This window comes from Rutilus rutilus (genome assembly GCF_951802725.1).
Source record: "Rutilus rutilus genome assembly, chromosome: 22".
Classification (NCBI taxonomy): Eukaryota; Metazoa; Chordata; class Actinopteri; order Cypriniformes; family Leuciscidae; genus Rutilus; species Rutilus rutilus.
The window spans coordinates 27,747,701-27,765,789 of NC_140227.1; the positions used below are offsets into that span (position 1 = coordinate 27,747,701).

The window sequence follows — 18,089 nt, forward strand, 5'->3', positions numbered from 1 at the left end:
TGCGCTTGACAGGGCCGCGCGCGCGCACTCTCACGTCTTCAAACACGAGCGCAGTCTTGCTCTCTCCCTCGCGCATATTAATCAAAATCATTTGACACGATAGAAAAATAAGTTTCACGTGGAGCATTCGGAGATTGGTTTTCTCCTGAATTACCGCGGAGTGTGAATTGTGCTAAAAAAAAAAATAGACTGCCGGGATAATCACACAACGCGTGCCGTAGGCTACACGTCCACTAATGACACGTCCGATTCGCGAACTAATGACTCATTTGAACCGATTCACTTTAATGAATGGTTAAAACAACTGATCCAACACTGAACTCACGAGACGTCTGAATCGGTGTATAACAAATCAGTAACACTTTACAATAATGTTCCATATATTAAATTCCAGTTAACTACATTAGTTATCATGTTCTATTAATAAACTGCACTTTGTTAATTTGTTAACCGTTGTTAATGTTAATTTCAACATTTAGGCTACTAATAATAGCCTACATTATTGAATTTTTTATTTGTTAACATAGTTAATGCACTGTTGTTAACACTGCTGTTTTCCGCAATGCACAGTGTCTGCAACATGCAATTCTTCAGTTAGTTTTTTTTTACTTTTCCCAAAGACATTGAATTACATAAACGGTGGGTGATTAACATCCGACGAGACAGGTTTCTTACAACAAACACACGAGTCTGCAGCCGACACTTTCAAAGTAAAGACGTGATAGCGCCTCCGACTCCAGCTGGGCGCAGACGTCTAAAGAAGGGAGCTGTTCCAGTGCTGTTTCAATGGAACAATTTCAGTCTGCCAGCCCCACGGCCCGGAGTTTGGGAAAGGACCGAGCGTCCCAATACAGATATGTTCTTTATTGTGTGTGTGTGTATGTTTTGTATATTCAGTTGTAAGTAATTTACAATTGATTAGTTAATGATTAACAAATCATTTACAAAACATGAATATGCGGTTCATTAATGTTTAATTTTTTTTTTTTTTTTTATGTATTTTTGTATGTATGTAGCAATCAGAGGGTGCAGAAAGTGTTGTAAATGCCTTGTATACTAGTACAGATAATTTGTAACAGGTAAGTAACAGTGCTCAACACAATGTGTAAACACATGAATAAATAATTTACAACACTTTCTGCATCCCCTAATCTAAAGTGTAAACTATTCATCACTTGTAAATGTGTTACACTTCAATCGTAGATTACCACTTCAAGAATCAATAAGGCATAAGATCTTCGAATGTTATCTACGAATGATGTGTAACACATTTACAAGTGATGAATAGTTTACACTTTAGATTAAGGGATGCAGAAAGTGTTGTAAATGATTTATTCATGCGTTTACACATCTATAACAGGTAGTGTGTAGTGTAGTGTGTACTGCAGTGTAAGTGCTGACTGGTGAGGGTATAGACAGGTGTCTTCTCTGACACACATGGAGTCTTTATTCACTGTGCATCTGATGTGAGCAAAACATCCAAAAAAAGTAAAAATGTATTAAACATTTATGAAATGCATAGTCATGTTTTGTTAATGTTTTGTTCAATCAAATGTTTTGTTCAATCAAATGTAAATGACTTATAACTGAATCTACAAAACATATAAAATGTTAGTATATCACTTGCTAATCATTTATGAATGTTTTGTAAATGATTAGTTCATCATTAACAACTTATAAATGACTTACAACTGAACATTACCAATTAAATTCATGTAGTTTTTATTTTACAATTTACTGTACAAAACTTTTTTTTACTTATTTTACATTTCTTTATTTTAGAATTACAATTTATTTTACAATTTTATGTGTTACAATTTGTATATGTGACGATTAATATTACAATGTTGTAAATAAGACAGTTGACAAAATAAACTTTAAAATGATTGTACAATAATGCAAAAATTCATGTGTCTGTTCAGTTACTTTTCATAGAGAGGTATTTGGGCATGTATGTGTTGAAGAAAAACAAATCACATCTCTCTTTCAGGGAGCTTAATACAGTGCTGTCTCTGTAAATGCGCTGCACGAAAATGTCATCGTGGGCACAAACAACAAAATCACACCATTCTATGCCTGTGATGAGTAACTGTCCCTGGACTTGCCAATAATAACATTGGCTCTCCTTCAATGTGTGTAGGCCATGGTCAAATCTCAGGAACTTGCAATCTATATAGCTGGCTACATTTGGGCATTTCATTTCAACCAGACCAAATGATGGTCGCTCAAGTGGGTCATATACCAGCCCATCAGGCGATGCACCCAGCCAAGGTGCGTCCGGGTGCACGGCTAGCCCACACTTGGTCAGATTGAGATTTTTTAGAACCGCATAGTCCTTCAATGCACCTGCTTCCATTTCTAGCCCCCTTTTCATTAGCGGTGTTTGTCTTGTCCCTCTGATAATTCTTTCTGCCAGTTTTTCTGCTGTGCTTGTACCTCTTACATGGCTTACCTCCCGGAAATGTGAAGCAGTCACTCTCTCCTTCCTCAGGGAATGCCACTCGGGTGTTGCACTTTGGCATCTGGTTGCTTCCTCAATCTGGTGTGACTGTGTCAAAGTCACAGACAGAGAACTGAGGTGCAGCTTTTCTTGATCCGTCATGATGGCGAATGAACACTCTGTTTGTTGTAGATGGTAACCTTCCAGTGGCACTTTTGGAAACGGTGGTGCATCCGCATGGATGACAACACTGTCAGGTGGAGGTGGTGGGTGTTGATATGACAGGATACTGCCAGTTTGTACCTTGCCAAAAATGGAGTCCACGAGTGGTTTGTCAGATGTGATGTTCATTCTGCAGATAAGGGGAAGAGAGTCTGGTCCCATGTCAGCATAGGCAGGTAGTGGGTTGAGGGTTGATGGGTCTGGTAGCTCACCACTGTATCCCTTGTAAAGTGTAGATCTGGAATAACAATATCAGGCCATAGGATTCTTATGAATTCTAGGTGTAACTGCACTGAAAAAAATGATTCATTGACTAGTTGAATTTACTAAAAGAAATTATGTTAATTGGATCCACATAATTGATTTTAGCTACATTTAAACAAATGCATTACGTTGAACTAAGTTCAACGTGATGCATTTGTTTAAATGTAGCTAAAATCAATTGCGTGGAACCACTTACGATCATTTTTTTTAGTAAATTCAATGATTTCAGTAAATTCATTGAATTTTCTAATGTTTTTATCGTAAGTGGTTCCACGCAACTGATTTTAGCTACATTTAAACAAATGCATCAAGTTGAACTTAGTTCAACGTAATGCATTTGTTTAAATGTGGCTAAAATGAATTATGTGGAACCAATTAACATAATTTTTTTTAGTAAATTCTACTAAGTCAATAAATCATTTTTTTCAGTGTGTATAGTCTTTAGACTATCTAATAGTCGACTGCGTTGTGTATTTCGTCGTAGCGGTACAGCCTGATCATGACATTTGAGATAACCAAGATGTCACTATGCAGCAGGAAAAGTACACAGACTCACTACACTGAAAAAAATGATTAGTTGAATTTACTAAAAAAATTTATGGTAAGTGGTTCCACACAATTGATTTTAGCTTCATTTAAACAAATGCATTAAGTTGAACTAAAATGTATTTAGTTCAACGTAATGCATTTGTTTAAATGTAGCTAAAATCAATTGTGTGGAACCACTTACCATAAAATTTTTTAGTAAATTCAACTATAATTTTTTCAGTGTAGGAAATACACTATTATCTAACAGCAATCAATAACATATATTTCGCAACACATTGTAACTATTTAATTGGACTCTGCATACCTAATTCCGCTTGCCGAAGTAGCATCTGGTTTGGGCTTCACTACAACCATGGCATCCACAGGTCCTGGCTTCACTCCCTATTTATTTATGAAATGGTATTTGGAGAGATGCTAGTATGCATGTGTTACAACTGTTTGGTATTGAAATGATACAAACCATTGTTCTTGGTTTATGCCACTTCTGCTCGGTTTCAGTGCACGAAAGGAGGGACCACAGACATACCACATTCAGAGTAATGGGCAGTCTGATAAAGTAATGCAACCAAATGATTGCATATCCCACACCCAGCCACACAGGAACAGTAGCTTTTAACAAGCATAACTGGCTGTGAATCACGTAATGTCATCTGAAATAGACAGAAGCATAATTTAATGCGTTTTGAAAGAAGAGGGTCTACAGCAGCAGCAGTAGGAGCAAAACCTGTTCTTTCTTCTTTTTATTGGTGTAAGCCACTTGTCTACTGTCACTATTGTGCTTTTCTGCGTCACTTATAATGTCTTGCACCACTTGGCTATACTGTCTTCCATATCCCTGCCAACACTCCCGTTTTTCCCATATTTTGCTCAGGTTTTGCTCCTAATTCCGCTTGAAGAGTAGAAACATCAAGTACAAAAGCAAGGAAGTTGGTCCTTATGTTTATAAAGTATGAAGTAAAGATGACAGGACAGTTACATTTATTCATTTAGCTGACGCTTTTATCCAAAGCGACTTACAATTGCTATATATGTCAGAGGTCGCACGCCTCTGGAGCAACTAGGGGTTAAGTGTCTTGCTCAGGGACACATTGGTGTCTCACATTGGATTCGAACCCGGGTCTCTCACACCAAAGGCATGTGTCTTATCCATTGCGCCACACCACCCCAGTTTTGAGTAACAACAGTAGTTTGAAGAATAGCTGAATGGAATATTTTACTGTCTTTGCAGTCATCAAGTCAGGCAAAAGTAGTAATCTCATTATTGTTTACATTTTAAACCGAACTCCAATTTGTTTAACAGACCCAACAACAAAGCATGGCAATTCCCACTCAGCTACCCTGTTCTGTATTAGGCTACCACTGTTCAGCTTTCGTGAAAACCTCAAAGGTGCTCTCTTAGAAATGGTAATCAAAGCTGAAATGTGGTAACATTAAACGAGTAAAACTTTTGTTGAACGGAACCTTAAACAAGTTCAACAGAACTTTGAACGTGTCACTTAAAGGCAGGGTAGGTAGGATTTTTCAAAAAAAAAAAACATTCCAAATTTGTTTAAACTGTCTTTATATAAAAATCGAGTGACTGTAGACCTTTTAATCTGCAATAAACACAGCTCATTATTTCCATTCACTCCACCCCCTCCCTTCTGAGCTCCTTCCAAAGCCACGCCCCCAAAACACATGAACGCGCGACGCCAAACGCTCAGGCTCAGCTGGAAGACGCATTTATTACCTGAGACGAGTGGAGAGGAAGGAGCGCAGTACATACAGTGACATCATGTCAGAATCACATGTAATAAAATACCTAACTTTATCACTATGAATATAAACAAATAAGATTTCTTTTAGTACTCACTATCAAGCTAGCATATCGATAATGGTAAAGTTTCATTCGGTAACGAGCTATATTTATAAGGCAAAACTAAAACCAGGTTGCATTGATACACGTTTTTCCATTACCATCAGTTACACTGTGATGAAGGTGAATTTCGTGTAGGATTCATAACATATACGGTGTTTTGCATGTAAGAGTTTCCATGATGAAAACATTGTTGACTCTAATGAAGACTAACACTCCGAGTCCGGAGACAAGTACCTCATCGTCGGTTCGAGGACAGGTCCGGGGTTGAGGGCGAAGCAGAGGAGGTTGTTCAAGAGTGCGGGCAGGGTCCGAGGAAGTAGTTTTTGCCTTGTTTGCCTTCGCTGACTCCATATGCAGGTGCTTTGAGCTGAATATTTCCGGGAACGGTGACATGTGATGAGTGCACGCAGGGCAGCGCGCGCAGTGGGGCTCGGGCACGAGACATGAAGGCATCTGATTGGTTCTTTACATTCGCACCGAATGGCAGTGATTGGTCAGAGTTTTTACTGTCCTGCAGCTGCTACAGAGATCTGATTTTTTTCATTCCTTTTTCTAAACACATAATGTATTGACTACTCTCAGGATGGAAGGACCATTTCACCCAGTATAAAAAAAGTGTTTCTGAACAGGATTACCTACCCTACCTTTAATCTAGTACTTTCAGCTGGTGTGGTGGCTTTAGCTTCTTCATTGAGCGGTAGCAGTGGGCTCTCACAGATATTTCATTTGTTGCCCTCTTTTTACCTGATACTTTAATAAAAGTACAAACACATGAAGTGAGAGGTATATACACATAATTAAACTTTATTTAAAGCATGATTAACCTGAAGCAGGACAGAGTCATGACTTAAAACACCAAAGCTAGGCTTCTAGGCTTGCTAGCGTTAGCAAATTACCTTCAAAGTTGCAAAGAAATGAAGAAACGTAAAATTTAAAGCCTTTATCTAATTTGCTACGTGGTGTCGTACTGGATGCCCGGACGATCCTCCGGATATCATTAACAGACACTTTCGGCAACTCCAGCAAACACCTTGTGAACTTCGTCTCTGGTATCGTAAATGTCGACTGTCACTGTTTAATGTTTTCTTCCGTCAACCGGAAATGTCCAAACATCCTTACGCCAATGCGGAAGTGATGCGTGCATAGAGTCTATTTGTGTGCTACTAAAAAAACTACAGAAATTTATTTGGATAACGTTACACTTTACCCTTATTCTTTTTTAATACATCAAGACTAAAAACAGTTTACAAACGCCATTATGAAATGGTCTTTTTCAGAACTTATAATGCTTTTTTTACAAAACTAAAAACTGTACAACAAGCTTACCCCTTCATCTCAACGGCACGCTGACATGTGAAAGCTGTTTTCTTCTTTGTTTTGTGATGGATCGCAACAAAACCTACACATTACCGCCACCACATGTGGAGCATAAACCAATGGCTACTACAACACAGGTGATACTAAATAAACCAATCAAAATTTGTACAGCCCACTTGCGGCTGAAGCTCCACCGACTTACTGCCAACCCACCCATTTGCAGCTGGCTCCGATCTCCGCCGTTCCACACATACCCCTTTTCCACCAAAAAAGAACTGGTTCGGAACTGGAGCTGGTTCAAAGTTGGTTCAACTTGCGAACCTTCTCAAAGTGCATGTACCATTATATGACCCCTTTAACATGTAAATTGCGTGCTGGCACATTGGAAACCATGGAACTTTACTGGCTGGTATGGCTATCTTGCAGAAGCACAAATAACAAACAAATCCTGTAAATTGCAGGATTAAATCTAAAATAAAATTTTAACAATGTCTTTAAAAATGGACAATGAGCATAAATAAATAGCATACATAATTATTGTATATTTTTTTGAACATTTTGAGAATCACTCTGATTTATCTTGGCCTCAAAATATAGCCACTGCATCACATAAATCATAACAACACACAACATTTAAAACAATACATATCCTAACACAACAAAAAGCAAGCAACTGTAAACACAATTACATGAATCAGAAAGTGGGAGGGGCCACTTACTGCTATTTAGTTTTTCCTCAATCAAACTTCTTTAAATGAATAGTTGCTCTCAAATCAATTAACACAACATACAAAAAACACCCTTCTGTTGATGGAACAGTTCAGTATTCACTGCACAATGAAGCACTGCAGTCTATTATAAAAGTAGCCTAAATGTAGTATCATCAGAACTATTCTCTTTGATTTTATAACATATTCAGCTATAGACACACAAATACACTACTAATGAAATAGCCTACATGTTTTTATATTTTTTATAATTAATAGTGCCTTGTATTGTTTTTCTGAGTGGAACCATCCCTACACCCAAAGAGCACAGAGAGGTTACACCCCGTGCAGCACTTTTTGCATTCCTTGAATTAATGAAAATGCATGTTGTGAGAAAGCCCTTATACAGCGATCAGCCAGGTGCGGACATGCAAAATCGGCAGCTGAGTTACAATCAGACTGGTCTGTTATCCAACCATGTATATGTTTTTTCTGAGTTCGTAAATGATTAGGGGTGAGGTTTCGTATATATTTCGCCTTTGTTATTGATAGCCTATTGTTCTGAATGTCGAGATTTGCTCGTAAAATGAATGCATTTTAAACTGCGTCACAAAGTGAAACCAAACCGTTTTCATATCAGACTTTGAGCTCGAAAATGATTGTAATTGGATTAGATTATAAGATATTCTCTAGTTTCAGATCACCCGGTGGGTTCAATAGTCTCACGGCAGTTCGTGAAATGGTCACGTAATTTAATCTATTGATTCGTGACACGGGCACGTTTATTTCGTTATTTTCGTAATACCAGCACGTTTTTTAAACTTACGTATTTTCAAACCTGAAGACTTTGGTTAAAATTTTCAGATGTGTTCGATTAGGGTTGGAGGTTAACTCTCCACCTCAAAGAGCAGAATGCAAAGAGCCAGAGTTGCCTGTTCCTTATATATATATATATATATATATATATATATATATATATATATATATATATATATGCAGCACATAATAAGCTAAGTACTGAACAAAAACAGTTTCACCCATAATCAACAGGAACCTATTTTAAAAGATCTTTAAGAAAGGCATGGTCTCTTTTGAGCCTTAAATAAGTTAAATTAAATTAAATTAAATTAAATTAAATAAGTTAATTTACCATACGATTCAGGAGAGCATTTGATGAGTAAATTCTGATTGAAATATTCTAGAAACTTTACCTGGAAAGGGCTGATCACGGCAAGATTCGCTGCGACTCACTAGTGGCTCTTGTAATGGTTGGCTCTTAAAAGAGCTGTTGAGTTTGATATTGTATAGATCTTAAAAAAAGACTAAGTAATCCTGCAAAACAGAAAGGAAGGTATTTTAATACATTACTTGCAAGTAATCAGTTTATATATAACTGTGGGATATTTTTCTGTAAAGAGTGTTGCATAATTAAATGTTGAAAGCATTTTTATGTTATAAGTTCACTGATATGTGGGCATTTCTATGAATAAAAGTATGTCTTTAATATCAAGCAATAATCATATGAAAATGATTTACATGCAAACAGTACAGTTATCAGCAGTGTAACTGATCTGATTATGACAAAATAATCGAGTATCTGATGTCATGTGACAAGTCAGGTAAGCTTTTCCACTCTTGCAAACAGAGGTAGGTTATGAGGTGTGGAGACCCATACACAAAAGAAATATATTTTCAGGATATATTTTGGAATATATGCAAATATTTGAAATTGGCCCAATAAATATATTTCATACTTATATTTCATATATTTTTGTTATATTTCAGAATATATTTCAATGTATTTGGAATATATGCCACATATATTTTTGACACTTTTGGGGATCCATACAGAAAAAAATACATTGAAATATATTCTGAAATATAACAAAAATATATGAAATATAAGTATGACATACATTTATTGGGCCAATTTCAAATATTTGCATATATTCCAAAATATATCCTGAAAATATATTTCTTTTGTGTATGGGGAGACATCATGTATCACTGGAACATAACGTATTTATTACTACTTACCAACATCGGGCACACGTGAACTGATGCCAAATATCGTGATGTGTTCGGAACGAGACTTCTTCAGCACGATTTCCTACTGATAAAATATCATTTTAAAAATATCAATAAACAGCAAAGCAATCCAGCTTCCCTGGCAATAAGATCGAAATAATAACATAAAAAAAAATACATAAACCATATGGTCCATGATAAGATAAGATCTCGTGAATTAATGTTGATTTCTCTGCTGCAGCCGACAGGCAGAAAGAATCGTGCTGTGATCACGAAAGACGCTTCCCATTGAAATTCATTCGTTTAAAAAACGTGCTGGTATTACGAAAATAACGAAATAAACGTGCCCGTGTCACGAATCAATAGATTAAATTACGTGACCATTTCACGAACTGCCGTGAGACTGGGTTGCAATATTCAGGCCAACAATGTAGGCATATGTGATGAATCAGTTGTACATTGAGTATTATTGTAAATATTCATATAGCCTATGTAGCATAACTGAATTTTAGCATAGGCATATGTACAGAACGTATATTTTTCATCAAAATTTGTTTAGCTTGCTTGTGTTTGTGCAGAATCAATTTCCTTAACACTTTGAGCTGTACACATATGTACATGCTATAAGGTAATATGCTCTTAAATTTGGGTAGATGTGTATATACACTGTTTATAATATCTTCTGTAAATATAAGCTCTATCTGCATATGTGCATAAACCTGACATGTGAATGAAGTTGAGGTTTAGGTTAATCAGTGGCTTGGGTTGAATCGTATCACATCACAGCTGGGTGAAAACACTGGAGCTTGGAGCGATGATCATGACATCACTGTGAATTTTTCACTACGTCCTGCAGCGATCACTAATTTCACAATGAACTGGTCAACAAAACACATTATCGTATGCTAGAAAAGTAGCGACCACGAACTGCACTGAGAAAAAAGAAAGAACTTTAACAGACTGTACATTTCAGGTGAACAAGCCTGCAAGAGTGCCTTGAACAGCAACTGCAGACTGTGCTGTACCAGCCAATGTACCCAGGGTAAAGGTGACTGCTATTAATCTTCTGTTACCAAGCATAATTCCAACTAAATTAATGTTTTCCCCACCTGCATTTATGATGTCCTTTATGGATGTTTATAAAATGCATTTCAACACTACATGGTATAATTCAGTTAAGTTAAAAAAATGTTTTGAAGGTGTGTGCATTCATTATTATGAGGATATTGTTCTTTTGTCATTTTCTACATCTGATACAGTAAAAAAGTACATTGGTTTAGAGGAAAACTTTTCAAAATTGTAATGCGGTCAAGTGATCTTTTGAATAGAAGAATCTAATTTTACAATGAATGAAACGATGAGCTAAATGATCTCTGCTGGCGCGGTCAGCTGTGGTTACTGCACAATATTATAGCACAATGCCATCTTTTAGATCTCAATGCTACTGGTTTTCCTTAATAATGCTAAAATTTGACTGTCTAGACTAGAGTGTTTCGGAAGACACTGACTGATGCTTTGCAACATTTAAAATCTATACTTAAACTTACAAATGTTCTGTAGAAAGTCCCATGATGAAGTGGCAAAATCTGCTCGTATACACTTTCTATACTTGTACAACAAATTATTAAAACAGGTTAATTTTTTTTTTAATGGTGTTATATATTTGGAAGACTTAAGTGACATTAGGTCTAACCTTGCGCTAAGCAGAGGTGTAGGCAGGGCATTGTTTTTGTCATGGTAAATGTCAGTCTTTATAACTGGAGAAGTGAGGTTTGTAATACAAACAAGGGAACATGCTGCTCACGTGGTCAGTTGCATGATTGTCTGCTGCAAATAAAATTTCACATGGTTGGAATAATAAGCACACTGTAAAAAAATTCTAACCCTCCCAAATCAAAAATTTCAAGTGACTGATAACATCTAAATTTTTTCAAACTGGCCCAAGTGAAATTCTTGTTGCAATAGTCTGTTAACATTGGCTCAATGAGAAATAATACGTCAGACTAATTGAAAAATTTAGATGTTATCGGTCACTTGAAATTTTTGACTTGGGGATGTAATTTTTTTTTACAGTGCATATATTCATATTTAATTTAATAATAGGAAAATAATTTAATTTATTATTTTATTATTTAAATTTTTTTTTTTTAATAAAGACGATTTGCATTCTGGGTCATTCCTGGGATTCGGTAATATTTCAACTTTTTATTTATTTATTTATTTTTAAATTAGGCCTGAATAACTACAAATGTAACATTTATGATACTTTTCAAATTTTTATGGGACTGAAGTTAAAAATAGACTAAATGTGTGTCTGTGGTCTCTTTATGTTTGTAAAAGATATTTTCAATTTAACATGTCAGATGGTAATCAGCAAGAAATGCTTTCATTTTTAATTGCCTTCCCTATTTTTTTCCAAAAATATTAATGTCGCAAGGTTGAGATGACGGGGTTGAAGACTGTAATCGGTTTGAAGGGAGGCATTGCTTTCAACTTTATATTTTGAAATGTTTTCTCTTTCTCATATTGTGGGACAACATCTGCATGCACAACACAGTCTTTCTACTGCTGACGTGGCTGCCATTCCTGAGATAAGAATGCTTGTCAGTGTTCAAGTGACATATTACATCAATATATTTTATTTATAACAAAATTATGAGTTGTCATGACCATATTCCAATTTTTTTAAATTAAAAATATCCATAAATTATGAGAAAAACTCAACCCTGTCACAAGTTTTCAACCCTGAAACAATGAGAAATATACAGATGTGACAGGGTTGAGTGTGATGGGGTTGAGATTTTTTTGCACAAAATGGCCACTGCTCCTATATACAGTACATTGTAAAAAAATCCATCTTAATTTGTATGTGATGGGGTTGAGTTAACCTTGACAGTACCCTCCCTTGACTATAATAGGCCTCAAAAATCTTAAAAAGTATAAAAAAGTATGATAATACTTACTATCTTATGCAACACTGTTAAAAAGTGTCATTTTATGGGCAGAGAATAGTTGGCGTGACAACTGCACATTTTATTAATTATTTTCTTAATAAAAATTCAGTGAAGTACCTCAGGGACATGTGCAATAGAAATAAGATATTATTTTATGATAATTATTTTTAATTATTATTAATTATAATGGACATACCAAAGTATTGTGAAAAGCTTTTAATATTTCATTTTGGAGAACCAACACTTAAAAAAGTCTTGGGGACTAAAATATTTTTTTCAAATACTTATTTTCACGGGAGTAACTTTTTTTAGTTCCTGAATCCTCGCCGAGTCCAACAATACCAAACATGCTACACTGTAAAAAGTGATTCTGAGTTTTAGTCAGGTGGACAAGTAAAATCATGTCCTGTCAACTTGCAGTGTCTCACTACACAATAGGATGAGTTATAACAACCTCAACTTGAAGGGAAATTGAAAGCTGCCGTCGGCAACATTTTTTTGATCAAATTCAGTGAAATTGACACTATAATCCGACAGAACAACATAAATAAGGTGGTTTTAGAAAAAAACCCGAGCTTCTAACTCCACCTGGAGCATGTTATTTGTTTTGCAAAAACCCACCGCTCCCGTCTCATCGGGTCCAATCAGCGCAGGGGGGTGTGAGATCTGACTGTCAATCACAGGTCGTGCACACGCGTCAGATTCACTCTCCCTCGCGCAGATGCACACGACACGCCTGAAGATTGTACGAATCGTGATGGCGGAGAGAAAATCTACTAACAAGCTTCCAATTCCTCGGTTATTGCTATCTATGGATAGATTAGCCAGGGCAGCCTACCTCCGAGTCCATGGTGTTGATCAATGCTGAAGAGACGCGCGTTCACAGAAAATCAGGTACACACGCACTGGCGCTCGTTGGTAGTGGGGGAGGGGCATGAGAGTTGTAAACATTCAAAATTTTGGCTAAGTCCACTCAATCTGCCAGACTTGCCGACTGCAGCTTTAAAATAACGTGTTCATATAACAACAAAACATAGGTTCATTCAATTTTCTGCCTCATGCGCATGTGCCAGAAACTCTACGTCATGATGACGTACTATTTTAACGAATTTGAGCCAGACGCGCCATCGCCATTTTGTGCACGAAAAGACGACGAGATCACGACAGAGTTGCTGCGCGGAAAAAGACGAAGGAGCTCTTATTTGAACGACTACAGATGGATTTTTATAGTAAGTATACCCTGATTTGTTCTTTCTTTCATGTAAAAATTAGGCTTGTTTCGTTTGCGCTCACCGACCGCGTATTGATTACAGGCTATTTTGACAAACTAAGACAACTTGATTAGTAATCAGGAGCCACACGCACTGGCACGCATATTTTTGCTAGCTACGTTACAGTGTGTTAGACACCGAGCTGCTGTCGAGACGTGAGCAGAAAGAGAAGTCGTCTTTGACTAGTATTAATGTTAGTAAATATATATATATATATATTAAAAAAAAGTGTATATAAGTTACTTTTTAGCGTGTTCTTGATCGGATCTCTTTATCGTTAGAAACACAGAATGACCAGTAACGTTAATATCTGAAGCACCGCCGCCAGTCCATATTTATTTTTACCATTACGATTAAAAATACCATATGATTTTGACAACCTTAATGTTTTTGAGCACGTGCAAACGGTGCGTCTTCTGTAGGCCTATATAGGTAACTTGCCATGATTTTGTATTAATACTAATTCAACTTTTTGTAGTTAATAATCACATGATTAAACTTTTATGTCAATTGAACAGAAAAGGAAAGAGAGCAAATGGCTGTGGCGATGATGAAGAGGACTCCAGACATCACATTTGTTGATGCTGCTATGAGCAGTGTGCTGTATTCTTTGAGAAGACAAGAAGTCGTTGATGAGGAGCCACCAGTGTCACAAATGAAAATCCGATGGCCAGCCATTTTCACAGAGAGACAGGTAAATTGTGTTTATTTATTTCTGTGTGCTTTGAATTAATCAGAAAATCTTGGGCTGTGAAAGTTGTGCTGTTCTATTAGAAGATATGGGCAAACTTACTGTAATATCCTAAGATTATATGACCAGTTCTTTAATGTTGAGTGAAAATGTCACTGAGACCCTGGCATCTTTGTTCAATTTGTAAATGTATTTATGTTTTTATAGATCAGCAAAGAATTCACCAGGCTTGTGTCAAAGGACCCGAGCAAGTCCTTTTTGGAAGGCCTAGCCCTAGATGGTCATCTCTCAAAGCTGATACAGTTATTCCGGTCAAAGCGTTATGAGGACATTCCAGAAATGACTTCAATACTAGAGAGCCTTGATAAGAACGTGAGTCAATTTATTTTAAAGCAGTCTTTCTCTCCCCAAAATGACAATTCTGTGATCATTTACTCACTTACTCACTACTCACATCTAGTGTTGTCACGATACCAAAATTATTGTTTCGATACCGATACCAAGTCAAGTATTGCGATTTCGATACTTTTTCGATACTTTTCCTGAAAAGGGAGAAACACTCTCAAATATCATTGCTGTGCTTTATTTTAAAACCGGGACAACATTCTAATCATATAACACTAATAAATGAACATATGAACAGCAGATATATTAAACATTTGAACAAAATATGAAATATCAAAATATAAAAAATAAATTAGAGCAATGACATTCAAGGTAATTTTTTTATATAAATTTAGCAGCATTATCTCATTTATCATAAGAAACATAAGAGCTTTATCTTGATTCTGAACTTTGAATAAAAATATGAACAGCGATTATATTAAACAATGTTTAATATTGGTAACATATGATAAGCCTCATTGGTGATATATTTGACATGTGGGGAGAGAGTTATGGAATATAGCAGCAAAGACAACGTCGGCAGTGTTGACGGCAAAATAGGCTACAGAATAATTCGTTCTGTATCGAGAGGTGCAATATTTGAAAATCGATCATATTTTTTTAATTACATTTATATTGTATTTATGTCAAAACTTTCAAACATCAAAATGTCATTTATTAATATGTATTCGTGTCAAAATGACATAGAAACATCTTTTCCTATTCTATTTTGCCTGGGAACGCTTCCATCACGCTTGCGTGACGCGTGAAAAATAGGCGTCGGTTCTATTTATAGCATGCACGCGTTTTCCGCGCGTCTCGAGCTGCGCCCAGACTCGTGTGTCACGCAGGCAGTTAACATGGGAGCCGAAATAAAAACGGACACGACACGCAGCCAGTGTGTCGCCGGCCTTACAAATCTGGAACGCGGTCATTCTTAGAAGTATGGATACTAATAAATGAAGGAATCGTGACGTTTTTAATTTCCGCTTTACTTTTGAAGTATCGGTGCACCGTGCAACAGAGCAAGGTAGGCTACGTACTTCCATATGTCACTCCTCGCGTCAACTTTTTCTACGAGTCGTGGACCACTTGTGCTCGCACATGCAGCCATCTCGCTGTAGTGTTTTGTCCATAGACGGTTTTGTCACATGACACAGACAGCGGCAGGTTCTTTGCTGCGTGCGTCAGGAAAAAAACACAGACGTCCATAGGGAGGCGTTTTAAAAAAAAAATTTTTTTTAAGTATCGATACTGATAAATTTAGGTATCGTGACGTTTTTAATTTCCGAGTATCGCGATACTTTTGAAGTATCGGTACACCGTGCAACACTACTCACATCATAAACCTATTGATAGTGACATCTTTTCATACAATGACTTCAGAGTAAGCATCTAAAAAGTAACCTATTCAATTTGCATGTCATATTCAAAGTCTTCTGAAATCATACAATGTCTTTGTAGGATGAAAACATAAAATGTCAGTCTTTGTTTACAATGATGTTTTATTGTATTAGCTACTACATAAAAAACCAAGCCTCATTGGTTCTTGCAAGTCTTTTGATCAAATGTCATGACACAAGAACTAATGAGGTTTGATGTTGTTGTTGTTGTAGTATGTCGTAGTAACCTTAACACTGATATGATCTGATTAGTTCATTGCACATAGTTTTAAAACTTTTAAAATAGGCAACATGACTCATCCACTACTTTTAACTTCATTTTTTATAGTGTTGACTTTTCCTTTATAGAGCTTAACAGCCTAGCCATTGTTCATTTATGAATATTGATAGAATTACAATAGAAATTCAGTTTGTAAACGCTTTTGGCGTGTGTGCTTGTGCTGCTGCGGTCTCGTTCATTTGCCATGTTGTTTGTCTATCTCTATGGCAAACGCTGAGCCCGTTCAAAACTACGGGAGCCCAGACAGTACGTCCTTCAGGTCGATCACTGCAAACCAATCTTGGTCAAAATTATGCTCCACTTCAGTAGCACCTATACACCAAACTTTTGTACTTGTACCTAGTTATAGTTATATTATGTTATATTATGAAGACATTTACAGAGGGATTTGTAAATATATTATTCCTAGCCTGATTTATATAACATTTTATTCCAAAAAACATGGCGAAAATCTTTTTTTTTTAAGGCTATTAACAGTTTTTTCTGATTTACAGGATAACAAAAGTAGATATCCATAAATCCCTCTGTATTTTTTTTCCCCATCTAATATGTGAACACAATGAAAAAATCATTTTTAACCTGGCTTTATCCAATACTCAGATTTTGTTGTTTTAAATCTATGCAAATTAGTGCATATTTGATTAGATATTGCCTAATTTGCATATTTAAACATTAAATTACAGAAAACTTGTAATACATTTTGTTTCTCATCTTAATGTAGGTAATCAACTGTGAAAGTTTCATGATGATATCTGCTAGTTAAAAATTTTACCCTATTCACCTGTAGTGTCTCATCTTAATTTGCATTAAAAAAGGAAATCTCAGACAACTTGCAATGGTGTTTTTCTTAGTTATTATGTAATATGGAATACGTCACATATCATATATACACTGGGAACATTTAAGAGTGATATTGATTGAATATGTATGTCGGCCTTAAAAAAATTACACAAATAATGCTTAATTTCACCTTAAAAGTTGGTATTTTGCATATATATATACATAAAAAAGGCAGTGAGCCTCCATTATATCTTTGCTCTGACCCTTGACTATCGATCTAGAAACTTAATTTCCTCATCTTGATTGCCTACTTACAAAAAAACTAGGGGAAAATGGTCCAACGACTGAGCAAGATATGCAATTTGGCGGCCATTTTGATATGCAAATTAGAAGGTCAAAAACTCAAAATTTCGCTTGGGAACCAGTTTTTTTGGACTCAGCACCCTTGAAATATAAGGTAGGCCGGTTCCCAACTTGTACCCATAAATGCTCCTCACTTCTTATAGAAGGCCATTTTTCTGAAATCCGTCTAGTCCAGGGGTCGGCAAGTAACTTTGGCCGTGGGCCAATATTTTTTTTAGCCAGTAGATGGCGGGCCAGCTACACAGAGTAGGCCTATGGATACAAATTAAATAGTACTCTTATATAATATGATGGGTCCGTCACCATCCGTGGATCATTCGTTCAATCGTTTTTTCAAATTAAAACCAAAAATAAAAAGATGAAAAACGACTTGTTTTTCCATTATTTATTTCCTGAACTAAAATGAAAAAAACGAATAACGACGGGTTTTCTGATTTTCTGATTGTGCTCAGATCAAAAATAGAAAAAATGAATTACTGGATTAGACAAATTTTAATTTAGATTTTTAATTTTTAATTTAACACCTTTTAAACAGATAAAGTACTATTGTGGTAACAGATTACAGCCATTTTAATAAA

General features: G+C 36.1%; 1 protein-coding gene across 4 annotated transcripts in view; it reads left to right on the forward strand.

Moving 5' to 3' along the window:
* The window catches only part of LOC311281718 (uncharacterized protein), a 54,489-nt gene that overhangs the window by 18,617 nt on the left and 17,783 nt on the right, over positions 1-18,089 (forward strand). For 3 of the 4 annotated variants that reach the window (XM_084394925.1, XM_084394926.1, XM_084394927.1), the window contains exons 1-3: positions 13,486-13,568; positions 14,129-14,304; positions 14,509-14,673. The exons of the other annotated variant lie outside the window; for it this stretch is intronic. In XM_084394925.1, the coding sequence (XP_084251051.1) occupies positions 13,556-13,568; positions 14,129-14,304; positions 14,509-14,673 (354 nt within the window). In that variant the 5' untranslated portion in view covers positions 13,486-13,555. Of the gene's footprint in view, positions 1-13,485; positions 13,569-14,128; positions 14,305-14,508; positions 14,674-18,089 lie in introns of those variants that run through there. 4 annotated transcript variants of the gene reach the window in all.